Source organism: Hemicordylus capensis, chromosome 2 (assembly GCF_027244095.1).
Source record: "Hemicordylus capensis ecotype Gifberg chromosome 2, rHemCap1.1.pri, whole genome shotgun sequence".
Lineage (NCBI taxonomy): Eukaryota > Metazoa > Chordata > Lepidosauria > Squamata > Cordylidae > Hemicordylus > Hemicordylus capensis.
In genome coordinates this window covers 350,089,316-350,113,349 of record NC_069658.1, presented here as the reverse complement: position 1 = coordinate 350,113,349, position 24,034 = coordinate 350,089,316, and the positions used below count along the sequence as shown (strand labels likewise).

Sequence of the window (24,034 nt, the reverse complement as noted above, 5' to 3'; positions counted from 1 at the left end):
CACTGCACAAAGGAGACTGTTCCACAGTCAAACAGTGTACAGTTGAGAAATCTTTCCTAATGTCTAGCCTAAACCTGCCTCCTTGTAATGTCAACCCATTGGTTCTAATTCTGTCCCCAAGAGCAACAGAGAATAAGTCTGATCTGTGTGACAGCCATGAAGATGGCTGTAATATGTCTCCCGAGTCTTCCCTTCTCCAGGCAAAACTTAACCGTGTTCCTTTAATAATTTCTCAAAGGCTGTGGTTTCTAGATCCTTGCCCTTCACTATCATTGTTGCCCCCCTCGGGACCCATTCCAGTTTATCAATAGCCTCCTTCAAATGTGGTGCCCTGAACTGGACACAGTATTCCAAGTGAAGTCTGATTAGTGCAGAATACAGTGGAATGATTACTTCTTGTGCTCTGATCACCATGTAAGTGCAGCCTAAGAGTGCATTTGTATTTTTAGCAGCTCCATCACACTGCTCACTAAAGTTCAACTTGTGGTGCACTTATATCCTTTTCACATGCACTGTTGACAAGCCAGGCCTCCCCCATCCTGTACTTGTGCATTTTAATTTTTCTTACCCAAACGCAAGGCTTTGAATTTGTCTCTTTTGAACCATCTTGTGTTAGAGCCTGTCCAAATCAGATTTTCCCCAATATTCAAGCCTATCCATATTGGACTGATTCTGGATTCTTCCATATGGCAAAGAAGAGTAATTTGAAAAGAGCTTGCAGATTAGCTGAAGGTAAAAGCTTACTCAGCATTTATGCACTCTTGTAGGCTTTTTTCTTGCTATCTGGAAAACACTCTGCCTTCTAAGGTGTTAGCTATGGTGCCCCTCTTCCCCAACTCTGCCATCTGCAAATCCAATAAGTATTCCCTCGACTCCCTCTTCCAAGTCATTTATGAAAAAGCTGAACAGCAAGGTCTAGGTCAGAGCCCTATTCAATAGCTTCAGGAGGAAACATTGATGATACTCGTTGGTATGGTTGTTTAAACAGCAGTGAATGCACCTAACAGGATTATTCTAGCCCACATTTTACCAACTTGTCAACAAGGGTATTGTGGGAGACTTTGTCAAATGCTTAAATGAAATCAAGATACACCATGTTTGCAGCATTCTTATGATGTACTGTACTAAACTAGTAACTCTCTCAAAATAGAAGATGAACTTCGTCTGGCATTACTTGCTCTTAACAAATCCATGCTGCCTCCTTGTAATCAACGTATTATTTTCTAAGTGCTCACAGACAGACTATTTAATAATCTGTTCTAGGATCTCACCAGGTATTGAGGTCAAACTGACAGGTCTGTAGTTTCCTAGCTCCCAACATTTCCCCCCTTTTGAAGATAGGGACATCATCTGCTTGTTTCCAGTCTTCTAGCACTTCACCCATTCTCAATGAGTTCTTACCAGGAGTTCTCAAAATGTGGCTAAGGCTGGTATACTGCATTGTAACAGATGAGGGTTTTGAAGCAGAGACTTAAAGAATAATAATTCCCAGAATTGTCAGTTAAACCAGATAGATGACCTCATTAACTAGTTTTGCAACCACCTGGCACATTGCCTGTAAATGACTTTGCCGGTGCTGTTAGGGTTCCTGTAAGTGATGCTGCAATAACTTACCACTGCATAGATGGAGTGAGAATAGAAATTGAATGTGGCTGCTAAAAATCTCAGCTCTCTGAGAGTACGTTGTTTGATTGTCTTGACTGGTGTCTTGATACATTATAGGTCAAGTGGTATCTGAGTTTCTTAAAAACTACCCTTGTCACATTTCTAACTTAGATAGAAATAATAGCTTAATTCTAATGTTGCAATTTTTAGTAATTCACAGTAGGAAATTTTTTATTTTATTTTAAATGTTAATGTACATATTTTAACATCAGTTTCCAGCAGTTTCTGGTTTAGGGATGTGCACGAACCGGTCCGGAGGCCAATGTAGAGGCCTCCAAACCGGTTTGAATGTGTCTCCATTTGAAGGTTTGGCGCCAGGGGTGTGTGGTTCTTTAGGGGCGGGGGCGGGTGCACTTACCCCCCCCCCCATGCTCTGTTTTTTGGAAAGCATATGGGGCGGCAGTGTACCTCCCTGCCGCCCCTTCCCCCGTTCTTGGCCAGAGGTAACATCTGTGCATGTGCCCGGCACCCACATACATCGCACGTATGGTGCGATGTGTGCATGGGCCGGGCACATGCGCAGATGTTACTTCCGGCTGAGAACGGGGGAAGAGGCGACAGGGAGGTACACTGCTGCCCCATATGCTTTCCAAAAAACAGAGCGCCGGCAGGGAAGAGCAGCTGGGGTGGGGGGTAAGTGCACCCTCCCCCCCTCTTAAAGAACCACCACCACCCGGCGTTGAACTGCAGCTCCGCGGTTCTGTGCACACCACTAGGCTGATTTTGGTTGTGTTTCTGAAAAGGATAGTGGCAGGAAATTAATTGTGTCCAAAATAAGATATTTGCCAGCTCTTATTTTGGCTGAAATATAACAGATAGCTGACTCAATTTACATTTTGTTTCTGGAACTACTCCTGGATTTAATTTGAAAAGCTGCTACCAATATTAGAGTTATCAACCTTGCTATTAACCTAAGCATCCTGCTGTTTTGTCATGCTTCTTTGTGGCCATTGCTCTCCACATACCACCTGATTTACTAATTTTCAGAAAACTTTTTAATGCACCCATACTATAACACTCGTATACTTACTGCTATATGCCATATATAGCAATATATCCACAAAGCAGTTCAAAATCTGAGGAAGAAGTATATGAAGAGACATGTGCAGGGTAGCAAGGGCTTACCATAGATCAAACAAAATATTAGGAGGCAACATTGGCACAGTCTACCATGAAGTCTACAAGAATGGCTAAGCAGGATTCTTGAAGTGGTCTGACAGAGCAGCTAAAGCCTTCTCCAAGATTGGGGGTGGGGAGAAGGCAATGACTAAGCAAAAAAAAAAAAAGGCTGCTTTTGTAGTTAAGCCTGATTTATAAAGTAAAGGGAGAGGTACAGCCTATTTTCTAGGATCCCAGCATCCAACTGTAGGGGAAGAATGGCAGTTCAGTCCCCAAACAGCAAAGCAAAACCAGTTTGGTGAGAAAGCAGCAAAGCAAGAGGTCTTTTGACAGTTCTTTAGTGCTGAAGAACTACAAGGATTTATTTAAAGAAAAGGTTACAAACAAATGTGGGAAAGCCTTCAGCTTAGTTTCGGCTGTAGCTCATGGCTGAAGAGAAAGACCAAGAACAGCCAGCCATCTCTTGAGAGACAAAATGGAGACTAACACTGGAAGAACAAAGCGGGGGAGGAGTCCAGCACTTTTATCCATGACCCTAACAACCCCACAAGTGGTCAGTATGAGCCATTGCAGCTGAGAGCTGAGGCTGCCAGGGACCTAGCTCCAACACCAACTGACAGCCTTGCTTGTTGTGCTTTGGGAGGGGAAGTGAGGAGTCAAGCTAAGCCAAGAGAGAGAAAACGCACTGAAGAAGCTGATAGGCTGATGAGGCCTCAATAGGGAGCGTCTAGTAAAATATAAGATTCATGAACTCTTAAGTACAATAGCAATAGCAATAGCAATAGCACTTACATTTATATACCGCTCTATAGCCAGAGCTCTCTAAGCGGTTTACAATGATTTAGCATATTGCCCCCAACATTCTGGGTACTCATTTTACCGACCTCGGAAGGATGGAAGGCTGAGTCAACCTTGAGCCCCTGGTCAGGATCGAACTTGTAACCTTCTGGTTACAGGGCGGCAGTTTTACCACTGCGCCACCAGGGGCTCTTAGGGATTCCTTTTGAATTTAATAGGGATTCCTATTAATAGGGATTGAATTTAATAGGGATTCCTTTTGAATTTAATTATTAATGCCGGACCATTTACAGTCTGTTCTCGTTTGGAGAGCTGGTCTTAGGGTAAGAAGCATGAATTGCCCCCTTTGATAAGCAGGGTCTGCCCTGGTTGCATTTGAATGGGAGACTACATGTGAGCAATTCCCCTCAGGGGGTGGGGCTGCTCTGGGGCTTGCATGGAGAAGATTCCAAGTTCCCTCCCTGGCAACTCCAGGACAGGGCTGGGAGAGATTCCTGCCTGCAATCTTGGAGAAGCTGCTGCCACTCTGTGTAGAAGACCATACTGAGCTCGATGGCCCAAGGGTCTACCCTGGTAGAAGGCAGCCTCCTATCTATGTTCCTAAGAGTGCCCAGTTAAGTCTGAAGATTATCTTCGCTTCGCTCCGCTTAGGCTGTTTTGCACTATTGCCCTAGGAAAACTCAAGCACCAACTGCCCCCTCCCCACCCGCGCCACGACACAGAAAGAATTATGACCGCGCTCCTCTTTCCGTGAGGTCATTGCTCATCAACTGCAGCACTCCCCCCGCACACCCACGTTTTCGCCATTTTTGTTAGAGGCACCGGCTTCTAGGCAGTCGCGTCCAACGGGCTGCCGTTCCATAGCCCCTATTGTGCGAAACGAAACCCTACCCAACCCTCACCCAAGATGGCGCCGTCTGCTTCAGAGAGGTTGGGGGCGGTACCTAAAATGGCAGCAGCACCTGCGCGTTAGATGACCGTCAGAGCAGGGCCCGGCAGCCGCTGATTCCTTTGTGTGCGCCTGCGAAGAAGCAGGAGGCGCTGGCGAAGGGCTGCTGAGGGGGCGCTGAGCTCAGAGGGATGGAGGGGGACCCGCTGCTGGAAGCAGAGGGAGGCAGCAGCGGCACCGAGGGAACCGGGCTGGCCGCCAGCTCCTCAGCGACGACTCCCGGGCTCACGCCCTCCCAGCGCCGGGCTGAGATTCGCCGGAGGAAGCTGCTGATGAACTCGGAGGAGAGAATCAACCGGATCATGGGTTTCCACCGGCCCAAGCAGGGTGAGGAGGATGGGGCGTGGCTGGCGGCGGGGGCCTCTCCCCCACCACCTCCCTCGGAGACCAGAAGGGGCCTATTAGTCTTTCCCCTCTAGAAAACGGACCCTGGTTTCCTCCTCTCTGTGGAGGAGGAGGAGGGGGCGGGATCCACTCTGCCTTCTCTCCTCTCCCCTTCCTGGAATCCTCCTGGCCAGGGGAGGGAGGGCTTGCTTGGGTCAGTCGTGTTCAGGGAATACTACTGCCGCCAAGCCTATTAGCGAATGACTCTGAGCTATTTCAAGTCGTCTCAAAAGGATGCTTTTGCAGAATAGTGGCGGGAGAGCAGGCACCTCATTGAATTAGAGAAGGACTGTCGGTTAACAGTTTATTTCATGCACTAGCCAGCCCGTACAGCTGCAAACTGCTGCCTTCAATATGTCTAATAGGGAATAAAAATATAATCAACACCCCAGTCTCCTTCCAAATTGATCAAGTTGGTATACATCCTCCCTACCACCACTTGGGGTATGTTTGGTTGAGAAATAGTGACTGCCCAAGAACCGAGTGAGCAGGGGCGTAGCAAGGTTGGAGTGGGCCCAGAGACAAGATTTTAAAATGGGGGGCCCCCTCACTGAAGCTCAGCTCATGAAGTAAAGAAATCTTAAATGAGGCTGAATAGTGGTAACAAGAAGCATAGTAAAATTTATATATCTATATCTATACCTATCTATTTATATAACCTATGTGCCACAATAGAACATCATCCTAAACTATTTTTTAAAAGGCTTTGTAAATTGTGTTCGATGCAAGTCATTTCATGGTACTAGAGAAAGACATGCTGTTCTGGTAGCTCCAGGTCTTAACACTCAGATCAGTTTCGGAGGATGAATACAACCGAAGGAAGCCTGGGTGGGAGCATGGCTGGGGGAGTCAGTCATGTGACTTGCCTCTGGGGGCCTCCCAAGGCAGTGGGCCCCCAGACAACTGTCTCCCCTTGCCCTCTTATAGTTACGCCCCTGCGAGTGAGCTTCTTGCTAGGTATTTGAAGCTGGGTCTCTGCATCCCAAGCCTAGCTCCTATGTCATAGTGGCACACCTATCGATTACTGCTAGCTAGCATTTAGGCAGTGTTTCAATTCACAACAAAAGGCAGCATCCAGGCTAGTGAGTGATGATGAAGCAGCACTGAAATAAATGAGAGACGCTAATTGTAATTAACATAAGTTTCATTGATTTCAATAGCTGAGATCCACACTAATGAAGTGAGTGCATAACATCACCTGTGTCCTGCTTCAGAGGACTGGAACTAGTGCTGCCACCAGTGCACAGTAGGGAATGTGGATTTCAGGTTTCCTACTTTCCTCTCTGATCACCCTGTAACTGGTAGAAGTATGTCCTTGAGGGATGTGTTGCCTTCAAGGATGTACTTCTCTGTGTTGCAGAGCACTTTGGGGGGAATGAGTGATGGGTGACATTTCCTCACTCATCACTCCATTCTCCAAGAAATGCTCTGTAGCACACATAAGTATGTCCTTGTGGACTGTGATTCCCAGAGACATGTAGTTACAAGGTGGTCTGAAGCAAAGATAGGGAGCCTGAAATTTACCTCCCCACTGGGTGCAGCCTTAGTGAAAAAGGCTACTGATGGGGGATTGCAGCTATTCATTACATATCCACTTTGGTAGTCCAGGTCTCAGCCAATGAGGTTCCATCATGATTAACCTAATATCGATGTAGCACATAATTTATTTGCCATTGTAACAACCATATTGGTGGGGGACACAAATGTGGAACTGAGACCATTTGCCCTAAGCCTCTTTACCTATGTCAGAGGTGAGCATTATCCTGTGGTCTCCTTTGGAGAGTCAAAAGTCATAGATGTGTTTTATTGTATGCTGCTTTGGTTGTATTTTATTAGCTTATGAGTTCAAAATTAAGTTAATGAAATAAACTCTGGCTATTGGGTTGTGTTGGCTTCCAACAACCATAGACGCTGGAGAACACACTCCTTGTGTCTTATTACCTTTTTGGCAGGAAGAGGTGGAGAGGAGAATTGCTGAAGTACTTACAGGTGAAACTCGGAAAATTAGAATATCGTGCAAAAGTCCATTAATTTCAGTAATGCAAATTAAAAGGTGAAACTGATATATGAGACAGACGCATTACATGCAAAGCAAGATAAGTCAGGCCTTAATTTGTTATAATTGTGATGATCATGGCGTACAGCTCATGAAAACCCCAAATCCACAATCTCAGAAAATTAGAATATTACATGGAACCAAGAAGACAAGGATTGAAGAATAGAACAATATCGGACCTCTGAAAAGTATAAGCATGCATATGTATTCAGTACTTGGTTTGGGCCCCTTTTGCAGCAATTACTGCCTCAATGCGGCGTGGCATGGATGCTATCAGCCTGTGGCACTGATGAGGTGTTATGGAAGACCAGGATGCTTCATTAGCGGCCTTCAGCAATTCTGCATTGTTTGGTCTCATGTCTCTCATCCTTCTCTTGGCAATGCCCCATAGATTCTCCATGGGGTCAGGTCAGGCGAGTTTGCTGGCCAATCAAGCACAGTACACTGTATACTTTTCAGAGGTCCGATATTGTTCTATTCTACAATCCTTGTCTTCTTGGTTCCATGTAATATTCTAATTTTTTGAGATTGTGGATTTGGGGTTTTCATGAGCTGTACGCCATGATCATCACAATTATAACAAATTAAGGCCTGACTTATCTTGCTTTGCATGTAATGCGTCTGTCTCATATATCAGTTTCACCTTTTAATTTGCATTACTGAAATTAATGGACTTTTGCACGATATTCTAATTTCCCGAGTTTCACCTGTAGAACTTGCAAAATGTGTTTGTTTAGATTCGTAACCTGCCATGTATTCCATTCATTGTTTCAGACCGAAGACTTACATTTTGATCCAGTATGCAACATGAAGCCCACTTCTAATTTTTTAGCACATAGATTTATGTTTTTTGCTGCTATATTATAAAGAGCATCTCCATCTCTGATTGCTTTTAAAAAGATCTTCAAGACACATCTATTTTCTCAGGCTTTTAATTGAAATTAAACTCTTTGTTTTTTATTCTGTGAAATTGTTTTAATTGGTTTTACATTGTTTTATATTTGTATTTTAAATTGTGTACACCGCCTAGAGATGCACATATCAGGTGGTTTATAGACATGATAGATAAATGTTCATCTTTCTGTTTCTCCTAAAACAAATTGGAGAAAATGGTGGTGGTTCTACTGATGTGCTCCACTTCAGCTTGATGCATGACCACGACCCATTTGCAGGCTCTGACCCACTGGCTGAAGTGCCTCAGGCAACATCACATACTGAAGAATTCCTGCATGGAAATAATTCCTATTATAGGAAATAAAGTGCAACCTGTGTATAGATTGTCCTGGGTGTTGGCTGGCATACAATTTGTTTATTTTTAAATTTATAAACTGCCTTTCATCTACAGCCTCAGATGGTGTACAGCATAAAATATACTGTTTTAGATTCACAATAAAAGATTAAAATGGACTCTTAACAGAGGTGAGAACCAACCCATCAGAAACCAGTGGCACCTAAAATTGTGCCTTTCCCCATGCAATAAGCAAGTGTCCAGTTAATACCTTTATTATAATTCTTTCTGCATATGTCTTTGTTGTAAGAGACATTTTAAAAATAGTGCAGGAAGAAGGGTGCTGCTAGATGTTGACTTTCACAGCAGTATAATTTCAAAAAGAGAACTGAGATAGGAAATATGTTGCAAATATGTTCTTATTATCCAGGAGGTTGGCACTATCATCGTTGATTTTGTGCAGCGGCATCTGTTCCTGCCATGCTGATTCTGCTAGTAAGTTTGTACAACTAACTATCAAAGTAGTTGACGTCTGGCTTATATTGTTGGCTACCCACTTAAGCACCATGATTGGTTGGAGACAGCTGACAACCTCGAACACCTAAAAGTTTTCTGGGGGCCAATGTGACAATATGTCTAGGTTTTATCTGCTCCACTAGAACAGCTATGTTGATTTACATTCCAGTTTTATAAAGCACTTCAGCAGAGCCTGTAGTCTGGTGTTTGTAATGAATCTGTCACACTCCTTGGCAAAACAGGCATAGAAACAAGTATTGTTTGCATTTAGTAAATATTAAGGATGGCATTCCTGATTTGCTTATTTCCTGTTGCTATTAGTTGCCAGAAAGAGTTGAATTTGAAAATGCATTATACTAAATATGATATGCAGAAATGGTTATTTAAAGAACATTATGGGTGCAGACAGTCTTTCATCTATTTTACTCAAGCCAGAAATAAGTGGATATTAACCAAGTGATGAATCGCCCATGTGATTTGGCCCAGATAAATAATAAACATATTGTAAACAATACTTTCTTGAAGCAAAAATGGCAAGTTGACCTTTTAAATTCTCTCATAAATACCTGAAGTCTAATTGCAAGTTACTCTTGTTGCCACATGCAATCCCATTTTCCTTGCTGCTCTGCAATACAAGTCTAAATAGTGCTTTGAATATTAAATACTGTGTACAAAACTGTCTTGCCTAATTGGCTATGCTCTAGGCTGTTCATGAAAATAAAAAACATCAATAAAGATAAAATCTTAAAATATATGTCAAGAGAAAAGCTAGTAATGTCATTTCACTTTTCAACATAAAGTTCTAAAGCAATTTACATAGCAAAGGAACATAAAACATGAGCAACATGATTGTGGTTCTTGAAATGCCCTTTGAATTGGTAGCCCTTGCATTGCTGGCACAGTTTCTGATTACCTTCTTTGAAAGCATGCTAAACAGTGTTCTCTCATTTTTTTCATCTGTGTGCGGAATGAGTTTTGTTCTGGGCAGCAGTATCAAGGCAGTGTGTGCGTATGTGCAGTCAGAGTGGGGCCTTGATTCAACCTGAGCGGGATCTAAAATTAACTGAGCGGACATTTTAAAAAATGTGTGGGCGCACGTGCACACCTTAGAGGGAACACTGATGCTAAGATTGTTTGAATGGGGAGGGGGGGCCTACTTTGGTGCATTTTGCTAAGTATGTATCTTTCTTCTTTTACCCCGGTTTTCCTTACAAGGTCTAGATAGCTTCATGGCTTAGGTCTTATAGAAATACATGGCAAGTTTGACTTCCTTTGCTTTTTGTCTCCTCTTTAGATGATGACACCCATTCAGAATCAAAGCTTCAGATGGAACATGATAAACCAAGCCCCCCTTCTGCCTCTGTTTCCAAGCGGGTTGTGCTTGGTGATACGGTCTGCAGTTTGGCAGGAACAGCTGACCATGCAAGTAGTGTTGTGGAGCACAAGGGAGAGAAAAAGGACCTGTTTAGTAAAACTCCTGAGGCTGGTAACGAGGGCAGCAATGAGCTCCGGCAGCGCAGTAGAGGGGATTTGATGGAGGTTCCACAGCGAGGAGCCCGACATGGCTTAGACCAGTACTTATCAAGATTTGATGAAGCAATGAAGCTAAGGAACCAGCTGATGAGTGAGAAGCCAAACCAGGAAAATGGAAATGTTGCAGAGGAATTTGATTCCTTCCGTATTTTTAGATTAGTGGGGTGTGCGCTACTTGCCATTGGAGTTAGAGCTTTTGTGTGCAAATATTTGGTGAGTTAAGAAAAAATGGGTGTGTTTTTATTACATTTTTTAAAAATTGTTTGCCATACTGACAGCCCTGTGTAATTCCAGTTTCACAGGTCAGAAACTGATGCAGAATCATCACTAGTGTACAGCTTAGCCATGAACTCGCAGGATGGCCTCTGGCAAGTGGAGGTTTGGATTCAGATCTAAATCAACTCTGTCCACTGTTGCACAGTGATTTCCCCAAGTAGTCCCTCTTAGTGGCACAAAGAAGTCTGTAGTCTAAAGCAACCTTGTAGTTGCATACCTGCGTTGGGCTCATTATGCTTGCTTCAAGGCAAGTTGGGTGGGCCAAGTAGCAGGAATGCCCAGAGGTGGCAAAGAGTCTTCTCTAGGCCTCTTCCCTAGGCCCTAGACTTTTGTATTGTTGCACCTTGATGCACTGTTCTCTTGGCATCAATTAAGCTATGGGAAGTGACAGGAAGAAGTAAGCCCAGGACTGGAAGTAACATCAATGTAAGCTCTTGTGTCTGTGTTACATACACCATCTGTATGCTTGAGACTGACAATCATCCCTTGGCAGGAATCCTGACTCTTTGGAGCACAATAATACTTTTTAATATAATGTAATATAATATACCTATACCCTGGACAGCTTAGGTCCAGGGTATTTAAGGGACTGGCTTCTTTGTCATGAATCCTGCCACCTATGAAGAACCCCTGGGGAGGTCTGGTAATGGTTGCTGCTGGCTCATCCGGTGGTGACTCAGGGCCTGGCCTTCTCTGTGGCTGCCCCAGGGCTTTGGAATGCACTTCCTGTCAAAAAAAGAGCTTCCCCATCTCTGATTGATTTTAAAAAGACCCTTAAGACACACCTGATTTCCCAGGCTTTTAATTAAAATTAATTTTAAACTGCTTTGTTCTGTGAATCTATCTGTCGTCTTCTATATATTTAATTCTCTTAGGCACACCTGTCGCTAATCCCATGTGTGGCAGCTCTTGCAAAAGAGCTGCCGACTAGTGACAGGAGACTGGAGATGGGGAGAAGCAGCGGCCCGGCAAATGGCCAGCCATGGGGGGAGGGGGAGCAGGGAGAAGACGGGTGACTGGCAGATAGGTGAGTGGCTCCGGCAGGGAGCCGGCCGGAGCAGCCACAACAGGCAAGCGGGCCCAGCTGATGGGTGGCCGTAAACGGCAGGTGGGTCCGGCGGGCAGCCGACTGGAGTGGCTGCAGTGGCCGCGACGGGTGGCTGGCGCAACTGGATGCGGGCAGCTGGCTGGAGCGACAAATGGCAGATGGCCAAAGCAGCCGCGAATGACCGGATCAGCTAGTTTTTAATCTGTGAAACTGTTTGTGTTTTTATATTATAATTTGGACTGTGTACGCTGCCTAGAGATGTATCAGGTTTGTATATTATATATATTATATAGGCTGAATCAAAAATGACTTGCCTAAGGCTTCCTAGCTATGATTTAAAAAAACTCCTACGTCCATAGCTGTAAATGAGATGTAACACAGTATTGTATTGTATATGTTAGTGACCTTTCTGGTAGTCATAGTACTACTGCTACTACTCTGAACATTTGTATATAGCTTTTCAACAAATGTTCTCACAGTGGTTTATGCAGAAAAATAATAAATTAGTAGTATTAGTAGAAAAACTAGTATTAGTAGATCATCCTTAAATTTAAGCACAATGCTTGGATACTGGTATTTTGAAAATTGCATCTACTTCTCTATATGTTTGCCCCCACCCCACCCCAGTGCACTTGCTGAAATAAATAGACAGACTCTTACCTTAGAAGTATATGTCAATGTGATTCCTCATTATCACTTTCTAATTTATATAACTTTTCTGTTTCCCTCCCTACAGTCAATATTTGCTCCATTTCTTACCTTACAGCTTGCATACATGGGATTGTCCAAGTATTTCCCAAAGGTAAGTGCTGTATTAGGACTTGAAATACCTAACTTAAAAAAAAAGATGGCAGCAAATAACTCATAGAATATTTCTAGATTATGCAAAATGTTGTAGATGTTGCTACAGCATTTTATAAGCAGATCTACAGTTGTATCCATTTTATTTATTTAATACATCTTTGGACCAAAGTACTAGTTACTTTAACCACATACCAGCTGAATGCTTGTATTTTTCTTTATTTATACTGTGAGAAGGAGAACCTGAGCTAGACTGGGACCACAGAGGAGGAGTGGGGCTTTAATCTTTTCCCCTATATCCTATTTTAGATCACATTCCCCCGGGTTACTGTTTAACCAGGGGGAGAAATCTCTCCTTGACACCAGTCTCCCTACTGCAGTCCTGGTTTGGATTGGAGCCGATCTGTGTGCTGTTTAAGCACATATTATGAGTAGCGTCAAAGTAATGTCTAGTTCAGTTCTGTTTGAGCATACAGGCTAAATACATGAACAGTTGGATCTGGATCGAGATCCAGAAGAAGTGGGTTACTGTGCCTGTGCAGGGACCATGCGGTAGCTATGCCGAAGCTTGCCGAGGTGTCCTGGCCACTCCCCCACGCTCTGAGCGTGCTATTTAAAGGCGGCCAGGACGCACGTTCCTCAGTTCTTTTCTGACTGCCGTTGCAATAGGACCTCGGTCTGTCGCTAGTCGGGAAATTCCTCGTATTTTCTAAGAGTGTGTGACCTTGTTTTTCTCCTACGGAACAGTTAATATGGTTTTTTGATGCGGACGAACTACGCTTTTCTTCTTTACTCGGACCGGCTGACGTACCCTCTCCCTCGAATTTGAACTCTGACCGGCTGACAGACTCCTCTGGTTCTTCTGACTAATTGACTGGCTGCCGACCCTTCGACTTTCTCGCTGCGTAATGGCTGACGAAAAGAAATCCTTTAAGAGGTGCGAGTGCTGTAAAGCAAAACTCCCCTCTAAGGATTCACATGACCTGTGTCTTATTTGCTTGGGAGAACAGCATAACGTCGCCACGTGTAAAATATGCCTGTCTTTTCCCAAGCAAACCCGGAAAAACCACACACTTCATTTTTGCGCAGCTATATATGACGACATGCTGAACCCCTTGACACCGGGGACGCCCTGCCCTTCGGCGTTGGGGAGAAGGACCACTCCAAAGTCCTCCTCAGCACCTCCGTCGACAGCAACTTCTCACAAGCCTAAGTCGCGACCCAGATAAGCCTTGACTTCGAGGCCGACCCGTCCTTCCAGGGATGGTTCGGGAAAACATGAAAAACAGAGCTCTATGCGGACTGCTCCCTTAACATCGACAACGAAGCCCCCTTTGACATCGACACCTAGAGTCGACGTCGACGCGCAAGGAAGAACGGTCATCGAAATTGACCTCGGGGTTAAAGGCTGCTCTACAGCAAGACCGCTCCTCAGTATCGACGCCTCCAAAGTGCCAAAACACCGATCGCCCCTTGAAACTGAACAAAAAGCATCAGAAACTCATCGACCTGACAGTAGAGCATACTCTGTCCCCCTCAAAAGTGCAGCTTCCCTTCCCCACTCCAGGGACTGACGACACCGCCCACGCACTGCTGTCTTTGATCGAGATCAAGCCTTCGATTCCAACACAGCCACCTATGTGCCCAGCTTCGAGGCCAACTGCTACGATACTGAGAGCCCATTCTCTTTCCCTGGCTCAGACGCCTATTGCCTCTTCTCCTTCCACGCCGAGAATGACGGCCCTTCCTCTCTCGACACTTCATACTCCGGTGGTCTCTATTTCCAGACAAGTCTCTCCTCGATACCGGCCACTGCCATCGACCTTCGACATTGATGATGGCGAAAATGTTGATACCACGTTGAATCTTGTTCTGACAGTCGAATGCATTCCTCACATTGCTGGACTCAACATCGAATACTCCATTGACGTTGACATTTTTGGGTTTTCTTCCGGAAACAGGGCCACAAGAGGCTGCATCCTTGCTCGCTCATCCATCATCTGCGCTGACGGCAGCCCATCTGCAGAGCCCTCTCTCATGGCACGTGTGCGGTTTCACCCACATGGGATCAATCCAGCATTTCGGCTCATCTTCACCAGCAGCTCCCTACGCTAGTGAATCAGCCAGACCATGGAAGCCTGTCTCTCAACTTCCTCTGCCTGTGACATTGTTTGTAAACACATGTCCTAAATGTATCAGTCTCCACCCAGACTGGTTCCGCAACTCTGGCACACCAGGCTTCACAGACTAGATCCATTGGGACACGCTTAGTGTCCGCCCAGACAGAAGTCCCTACCTATCAAGGAACTACAGCAGAGACCCAGACCATAGTTCCTACCTCACCATCTGCCTCATACTCAGAACACTGTGGTTCCTCCAATTTCAAATCAGACCAGGAGGAGGAGGAGGAAGTTGTCATAGAACCACCAACTGATGTGGCCCCTGCCACTTATGTTTTACCAAATGAGGAGCTCAAGACATATCACAAACATGCACGGGCCATGGCTGCGGCACTAGGGCTGGATCTTCACTCAGAGCTGGCCACTGTAGATGACCTGGTCTATAATTTCATGCTCAAACCCCAGTCGACAGTGCCGGTGGCTTTGCCAATGCTTCCTGTTATAACGTGGGCCACCAAGTGTGCCTGGGAGGTTCTTCACACCTCCACCCCAACATCTAAGCGCCTTGAGAGCTTGTATCGTATCCAGGACAAGGACAATGCCTACCTCCACAAGTATCCTGCACCTAACAGTCTAGTAATTGACTGCGCCTCCACATCTAAAACTGGAAAGCACTATACGGTACCACCTGACAAGGAGAGTCGGAAATTGGACCTCCTGGGCAGAAAGGTTTATTCAACCTCCTGCCTTTCTATCAAGGTGGCCAACTACTCCGCCTGTACAGCTAAATATAGCCACAGCGTCTGGGAAACCTTGCTTGCAAACTTGGACACTTGCCCCCAGATGAATTTCGGAAGAAATTCTGCCATACTCTGGAACGGTCTGGTGACCTGACCAAACAGCTCTTAGCATCGGCAGGCACTTGGCTGAAAGTGAATCTCGGGCAATGACAGCATCATTCACTCTTCGTAGACACGCTTGGTTGCGCTCCACCAATTTACAGCCCGATATGTGAGATAAGATAGAAGGATTAGCCTTCGATGGCTCTGGACTTTTCAGCGAGGCAATTGACTCAATGATGGAACAACTAAAGAAATCAAAATTTACGGCAAAAAGTCAAGCCTTCACTTCGACGTCTTACCAACCAAGGTACTGCTCCTTCCAGAGACAGAGACCACCATACCATTGCCGAGATTACCGAAAACAATATTCTCAGTACCAGAGAGGGAACTTGCAAGCCGAATCAAAATCCAGCCAGTCGCAGCGCAAAGCCACCAACGCCCAAAAGCGTCCCTGAGCCATCTGTCTGCTCACTGACACCTCCTCTCTCCCCATCCCTGCCTGCAGGGGTTCAACCATCATTTCCACCATCACATTACATCAGACTGGTGGACCATGCCCCCGCATGGCACCATATAACATCAGGCTGCTGGGTCCTGAAGATCATATCCTCGGGGTATGCCATCGAGTTCAGGACAATACCATGGTTCACGGGAATGAGACTCACTCCTTCAACAAGTGCCTTGTGGGAAGAGGTAAAGGAGTTGCTGGAGAAAGGGGCAATAGCCCCGGTGTCGTAGGCGGACAGGTGGAGCGGCTTCTATTCCTGCTATTTTCAAATCCCCAAGTGGGACGGGGATTCGCCCTATCATGGATCTCCGCCATTTAAACAAATTTGTGTGTGTCCAGAAGTTTCGTATGATGGCATTGCAACAAATTCTTCCCCTCCTACAAGGAAAGAAGTAGCTTGTGACACTTGATCTCAAAGATGCCTTAATCTTCAGTATCAGATGTCAATACTGGAAGTTCCTAAGGTTTACCGAGGGAACCCAAGTATTCCAATACAATATATTGCCCTTCGGGCTGTCCACAGCCCCAAGAGTCTTTACAAAGTGCATGGCCCCAGTGATTGCCCACCTACAGACACTGGGAATTTTGATTTATCCATACTTGAACGATTGGCTCCTGACCTAAAAAAGCAAAGGCGAGTTACTTTCGCACATCCGCTGTGTATTGGACCTTCTACAGGACCTAGGCATCCAGGTCAACTGGATGACATCTCACTTGGACCCAGTCCCAGTGACCACTTACACAGGCACAGTTTTGGACACAAAGAACCAAAGGGCATACTTGCCAGAGGAGCGATATGTTTGCATTTGGGAACTAGTGGAACTATGCCAACGTTCCCCTATTCAGTCGGCCCATACAATTCAATGCCTCTTAGGCCTAATGCCCTCCTGCAACACAGTCATCTGCTTTGCGCTCTTGGAGATGAGGAAACTGCAGTTATGGTTCCTATCTGTCTTCCACCCAACCAGACACAGCCAATGAAAACGTCTAGAGATCCCGCCCCGGATCCTGGACTCACTCACCTGGTGGAAGGAAAGGGGGAATCTCCTTGAAGGCATACCCTTTCAAACCCCGATTCCATCAGTCTGGCTGATGACAGACACTTCTCTTCAAGGATGGGGAGCACATTGTGGCCACCACCAGACGCAAGGGAAGTGGACTCCAAGACAAGCCCAGTTGCACATCAATTTTCTTGAGTTGCTAGTGGTTTTTCTTGCACTACAAGCCTTTCAAACGCTCCTCCAGGGCTCGTCCATTCAAATTCAACTAGACAACACAACGGCTCTGGCTTACATCAACCGCAAGGCGGCACGATGTCTTGCAGCCTGTGTGCCCTCGCTGTTCAGATATGGAATTGGTGCCTCCGGCACTGCGTCTCACCTGTGGCTGTCCACATCAAAAGGCTGGACAATGTCCTAGCAGATGACCTCAGCCGAGCTTTCCTCCAGGACAAGCCCCACGAGTGGGAACTCAAATCAGAATATATCACCCCCATTTTCGACTAGTGGCTTCAACTGATGGTGGACTTGTTTGCAACAGCCTTGAATACGAAGTGTGCCCGCTTCTGTTTCAGAGCGGGTCATGGCCCACTGTCCTTGGGGGATGCTTTCCAGCTGGACTGGACGAGAGAAGTACCATACAAGTTCCCCCCTCAACCAATAATTGCCAGGGTGGTGGCTCATCTTCTAGCGACTCTCGTCCCTTGTATCCTAGTGATGCCGTGGTGGCCAAGGCAGCCTTGGTTTCCAGAGCTAGGCAGACTATCCCAGTACAGGTACCGGCTTCTTCCACAGGTACCGGATCTGCTATCTCAAGATGACGGTCACGTCCTCCACCCGGACGTACACACTCTGACACTGACCGTGTGGCACGTAGGATTCTGAAAGAAGTCCTGTTAAATTGTAGGAAGGAGTCCACCAGGCGAAATTATGCTAGCAAATGGCTCCGTTTCCAAAGCTATGGAAGGACCAGGGGTTTTTTGCCCCAACATGCGTCTGTCAAACAGGTATTGCTCTACCTCTCCTCATTGAAGGCCCAAGGCCTGGCTAATGTTTCTTTGAAGGTCCATCTGGCTGCCCTGTCATCGCATCACCCAGGCTTGGATGGCACAACCCTTTTTTCTCACCGAGAGAGTAAGGCTTTTTTGAAGGACCTGGCTAACGTCTACTTTCCAATTAAACCTCCGGTGGAACCCTGGAGTCTCTCATTGGTTCTCTCCACACTCACTGAGTCACCATTTGAACCCATGGCAACAGTGCCTTTAAAACTGGTCTCCTGGAAGACCACTTTCTTAGTTGCCGTCACATCGGCCAGATGTGTAAGTGAGCTCGCGGCTCTGAGGAGCAAACCCCCCCCCCATATACTCGATTCTACCAAGATAAAGTCCTGATGCACATGGAGTCTACCTTTCGACCTAAGATAGTCTCGGGTTTCCATCTGAACCAGGACATTGTCCTCCTAACTTTCTTTAGGAACCAGTCTTCAGCTCTAGAGAGATCCATGCACTCTCTCGATGTGCGCAGGGCGCTCCTATTTTACCTGGCACGGACAAAGGCTTTTCGCAACATGGTACGCCTGTTCGTGACCTATGCAGGCTCCTCCAAGGGCGCCTGCATCTCTCGTCAACAGTTATCCAGATGGTTAGTGGACCACATATTGCTTACGTATAAGCTTCAGTACCGAATCCCTCCGGAAGCCATCAAGGCCCATTCTACCAGGGCTCATGCTTCCTCAGCTGCACACCTTTCTGGAGTGACCTTCGTGGACATCTGCAAGGCAGCGACCTGGTCCTCTGAGACTACCTTTGTGAAACATTATGCCATAGACATTCGCTCTGCTGCAGAGGCTAACTTTGGGAGGGGTGTTTTTAAAAGGGTGTTACCTTAACTGCTACTGCACCCTCCTCCTTTTTGGAGCTTGCCAAACACCCACTTCTTATGGATCTCGATCCAGATAAACAGGTTGCTCACCTGTAACTGATGATCTGGTAGAGATCCATCGACATCCATAAGACCCTCCCTTCCTACCCCTCTGCAGTAGTGTGCCAGGTGTGCAGCCCTTGGCGTTTGCTTCAACAGGATCTTAAACCCCCCACCCCACAAACTCACCTGGATGATCGTCACCTTGTGGCAGTTGTCCAAGAACTGAAGAGCGTGTGTCCTGGCTGCCTTTAAATAGCACACTCAGGGCGTGGGGGCGTGGCCAGGACACCTTGGCAAGCTTCGGCATAGCTACTGCATGGTCCCTGCTCAGGCGCAGTAACCCACTTCTTATGGCTGTCGACGGATCTCTACCAGATCATCAGTTACAGGTGAGCAACCTGTTTTTAAAGAGCCAATACACTCATGTTTAAGGATCTACATGAGAATAAGTCCTATTGGAACCAGAGGGACCTTAACGTCTAGATAGGTGTTTAGGATTGCGCTGTAAGATAAGTTAACCTGCCAGTCACCCCCCACTAGCCTCTTTGTCTCATTTCCAGTAGCCACTGCTAGCTTGAACCTATATTCTAGGTTGTCTTTACCAGCAAGACAGATCTTAACACACAGAGTTGGTGGACATTCAGCCATATCAGAAATGGAAACATTGTTCTTCAGAAGAAGCAGGTTACCATCCCTGGAGAATGTAAACTTGTGCATGCGGTAGTCTCCTCTAGTGAGTTGATCTGTATGGTGTTCATATGTGGAGGTGGTGGGGGGAGATAATAGAACAGGGGCTTTATCATCCATGTCTTTTAACAAAAGCCTGAAGAACACCTGAAAAATGAGCACTTTCAATGTGTGTGAAATCTCTATCAACAAGAGAATTTCTCTTTATCTCTCTCTGCTCATTGTTCATTAGGAAGAGACTGTAGTAGACAGCTGTATTGTTTGAACGGCATATTTGATCTGCAATTTGGAATGTTTACTTTCAGTCAGAACAATAATACCTTTACAGCAGATTGATGAAATGAATCTCTAACTCGGGATGCATTTTAAAGTGTTTAACTTTTACGTAATGATGTTATCTGATATCCTGACTATGGCTACTTGCATGCAAGCAAAAGAAACATGCATACAGAAACTCCAGTCCCACTTCCAGCACAACAGACTCTTAGGCAAGAGGGGAATTTTTGCCAAACTCTCTTCTCCCTGAATGTGCTCTGAGCCACCTGAAATTATGTCCCTTAGGGTTGCGTGAAGGACTTCTGAGGGAATAGGAGATGGGTAAAAAATCTTCCCTGCACATGAGCATCTGTGCTGCTGAAGCAGGACTGCATCATACTGTATGTTATTCTCTTGCTTGCTTGCACACAGCCTTAGTCAGGATGTTAGCCATTGTTTAAAACAAACAAACTACTTAACACTGCAGAAAATGTACTCTGGGACTTTGTTCTCTTAGAGTTTGGAGGAGGTCACATCACGTCGTCTTTGTCTGTAGATCTTCCATGGTGTTAATTAACTTATATAATACTGAACATGTTATCACAGCCTAACAGTGCATGTTTACTTGGAAGTAAGTCCATTTGCATTCAGTAGGTCTTGCTCCTACTTATGTATATAGGATTGCAGCACTAGTTTATGAATGAAAAAAATCTTCCATAACGCTGTTGCTTCCTTGCCATTTAATGCCATTCATTTGCACTGGTAGTAGTCATACTTGGGTATGCAGATTATTCTCTATCAGTTCCACTCTTCAGCTTCCTTCTTTGTAAGAATTATTTTTTGGTAATTTAACTACGATAGAAGGTGTAGCTTTGAGGCATTACATTTTTTGTCAAAAGATTGAAATAGAACTCCCATAGCTTTTTGTGGTCTGTTAGTGGTATCCATCACATTATATTTTTTGTTGCAGGCTAGACATATCTTTTATTAACTTACCTTCTTCTTTTAGTTAGTCATTCCTTTTTACAGTCTTCTTGGGGAAATATAGGAGAGTTGCCAAGTGCCCACAGTTAAGGGAATCCCCCCTTAATTTCCATCTGTAGCATAGAAAATTGATAGACAAATATTGGGAAACATTATGGAAAGGGGGGGAAGTATTCTCCCAATGTGATAACTTAATTTCCTCAGCCCAAAGTTGCCTTCACTAGTTCATCACTGAGACTTCTGCCTTTGTCTGCCTGCCTGATGTATGAAATGGCATTAGTATCTAACTTGTGAGCAAGAACAATGGACTAGAGCATATAAAGAGCCCATTACAACAGAAGTCTGCAACTGAGATTTCAGGGACATACCCTAGAGGGCTTTTAGCCTACTTTGCAGTAGGCTTATGAAATCACCCGACATTGTGTGTGTGTGTGTCCGTCCCCGTCCCAATCAACTTCGCAGCGCCTTGACCAATATGAACCAAATCGGGTACAGTTGTAGGGACACATAGTAACACCTCAACAGTCTAGTTTGTGATGATATCATCCACCCCAATTCAAGATGGCGGATGAATAAATATTTGAGGCACAAGTGGGCTAACCTGTGTACCGCCTAACTGATTTGAACCAAATTTGCTACAGCTGTAGGGACACATAGGGATGCCCCAATGGCATAGTTTGTGATGATGTAATCCTCTCCAATCCAAGATGGTGGATGTGTGAATGTTTGAGGTGCAAGTGGGCTAACATGTGGACTGTCTAACCGATTTGAACGAAATTAGGTACAGTTGTAGTGAGTGACACACAGGGTCACCTCAATGGTGTGGTTTGTGATGACGTCATCCTCCCCAATCCAAAATGGTGGACATGTGAACATTCAAGGTGCAAGAGATCTAACTTGTGGACCTCGATTTGAACCAAATTTAGTCCAGTTGTAGGGATAGTGAAAGGAAAGTAGGCAGATTAGTTCTTACTAGAACAACTTGTTGAGCATATTGAGAGATGTATGGTGGAATGTTATATTACTTGTTTCATGAAATGTGTCATATTAAAACACAATGGGTAGCATCCATACTAGTACTTCTATGAAGAGAAGCATCTTGTGCTATGGGCAGGGGTAACTTTCATGGATATTCCCCACTGCACCCTGAAAATATGTCATTGAGGCATGGTGGAATTTTGGGGCAGTGCAGGGGCCAGCAGAGGAAGGCATTGGTGAATATTTACCATCCCTGTGCAAATAAAACTTCATCTGTTCATGGAAATAGTAGTCTAGGTACTATCCAATACGTATTACAGATGGCGATCATGAAAAATGAAGTAATTTCTATTTTTATTTTGTACAGAGTGAAAAAAAGACGAAGACTACAGTATTAACTGCTGCTCTCTTACTTTCTGGAATTCCTGCAGAGGTGATTAGTCGTTCCATGGACACCTACAGCAAAATGGGGGATGTCTTTACAGATCTTTGTGTCTATTTCTTTACTTTTATCTTCTGTCATGAACTGCTCATGTTTTTTGGTTCTGAAGTGCCATGATAACTGGACCTGTGTGATGCTTCAGCAGAACTGGTCAATTCCATACACATCTCTTGATATACAAACAGGATTAAATGATTATCCAATTTTTACTTGTTTCAGTGCAACTTAAACCTTGTCTGAAAGGGCAGGGTCCCAGCTGTGAAGCTGAATGAATACAGTGGTGGTGGCTTCAAATATGGCAAGATGGCATATATGTATCAATACAAGGGCAGAACACTTCTGTAAATTGGAGTATGTCCTCCTTCCTTATTATAGACTTCCCCTTAAATGTGAGTCCTCTTTGGTTTTGCCGTGGGAGAACACAGCATAGATGATGTCTTATGCTTGGCAGAACTACATTATACACAGTTATTGGAATTCCCTATGGACTGCTACTCTTTCATTTCCTTATCTCTGAATCCATGTATTTTTTAGCAACCAGAATAGTCTGATGAAATATTGTCACCCCTAAGACTGTGTCTTAAGCCACAGAATTAGGCTTTGTATAGTGTCAACTTAGTCTTTGCTTAAATACTGTTTGGTCTCTTATGGTTGTGAAGGGTTAATTTGCAAACATGACTGCCAGAGCTAATGAATTGGTTAATGAAATTCATTCTGATTTCTATATATACTTTTTCATCTGGCATGGAATCCTAATTACTTGTGTTTACAATATCTAATGTAGTGTGCTCCATCAAGAACACTGCTGGCTAAAAAGCTGCTCTCTTGGATAGGCATTTGTTCCTCCAAAATGTCACCAGTTTTGTTTATCCCTCTGATTTATCAAGAATTTTTTGTTTGTCCCATGTAGTGTAAAGCAAGCAGGCCTCTGCATCATATTTTTCCTTTCCAAGAACATGTGTATGCAGAGTTAAGCCTCTTTTGCCTAGTCATTTGAGGGAACATTACAATTATCAGTGAGACAGGGAATGCTGAGGTTTGTGAGGATACAAATGGGTCTTTAGCCCTGCTCTAGTCAGCTGCTAAATGCTGCACAATGGTTTAGAAAACGAAAGGCAAAGAATATGTTCAGTTCATATGGGAACACAGGTTTTCAAAGAAAGATGAGATCTTATAACACATCCCAAACATATTTACTTGAAGGAAATTCCATTGAAATCTAGGGCAGTTCCAAGTAAATGTTTAAGACTGATTCATTACTGACTTTCTATTGAATAGCATAATAATCAAGCTTCTGGTTGCTTTTAACAATCCACTGTTGTTGTTTTACTTAAGCACATTACCTCCTGTGCTTTTACCAAGTTCCTTGATTAAGTAACAATTGCTGTACACCATAAAAAGCTGACTTATTTTATCACTTGATCTTTACCTGAAGAACACTGTATGTCTGAATGCAGAGAACACAGCACCATAGTTGAGGTGTATATTGTCATAAAGAAAAGATAGCTGCATATTCCCAACACATCTTGAAAACATCTTCCCCACATGAAGAAACGTTTATCTGTTGCAACAAGTCAGTATACATGTATGTCAATAACCATATACCGTACTTTAAATAATGGAATATTTTCCATTATTCTGAGGGACAAATGGATTTGCCGTTGGCTCTTAAGGTTTCTAGAGATCTAATGTCCTGAGGGTGGAATGGCCTACCTAAACAACTTGCAAGTCGGGGTATTACCATCTCTCTACCCCAGGCCTGTTCAACTTTGGCCCTCCTGCAGATAGAAGTTGGCCTACAACTCCCATAATCCTTGGCTATTGGCCGCTGTGGTTGGAGATGATGGGAGTTGTCGTTCCAAAACAGTTGGGGGGCCAAGGTTGGGCAGGCCTGTTCTACACTCCCTGAACATCTATCGGTATC

General features: G+C 44.8%; 1 protein-coding gene across 1 annotated transcript; it reads left to right on the top strand.

Moving 5' to 3' along the window:
* Window positions 1–4,371: 4,371 nt before the first annotated feature.
* Window positions 4,372–22,319, top strand: CAMLG (calcium modulating ligand). Its single transcript, XM_053299240.1, has 4 exons — window positions 4,372–4,858; window positions 10,010–10,461; window positions 12,309–12,374; window positions 22,036–22,319. Exons 1-4 carry the CDS (start codon window positions 4,663–4,665, stop codon window positions 22,225–22,227), a joined length of 906 nt encoding a protein of 301 aa, XP_053155215.1. The 5' UTR covers window positions 4,372–4,662; the 3' UTR covers window positions 22,228–22,319.
* Window positions 22,320–24,034: the final 1,715 nt, after the last annotated feature.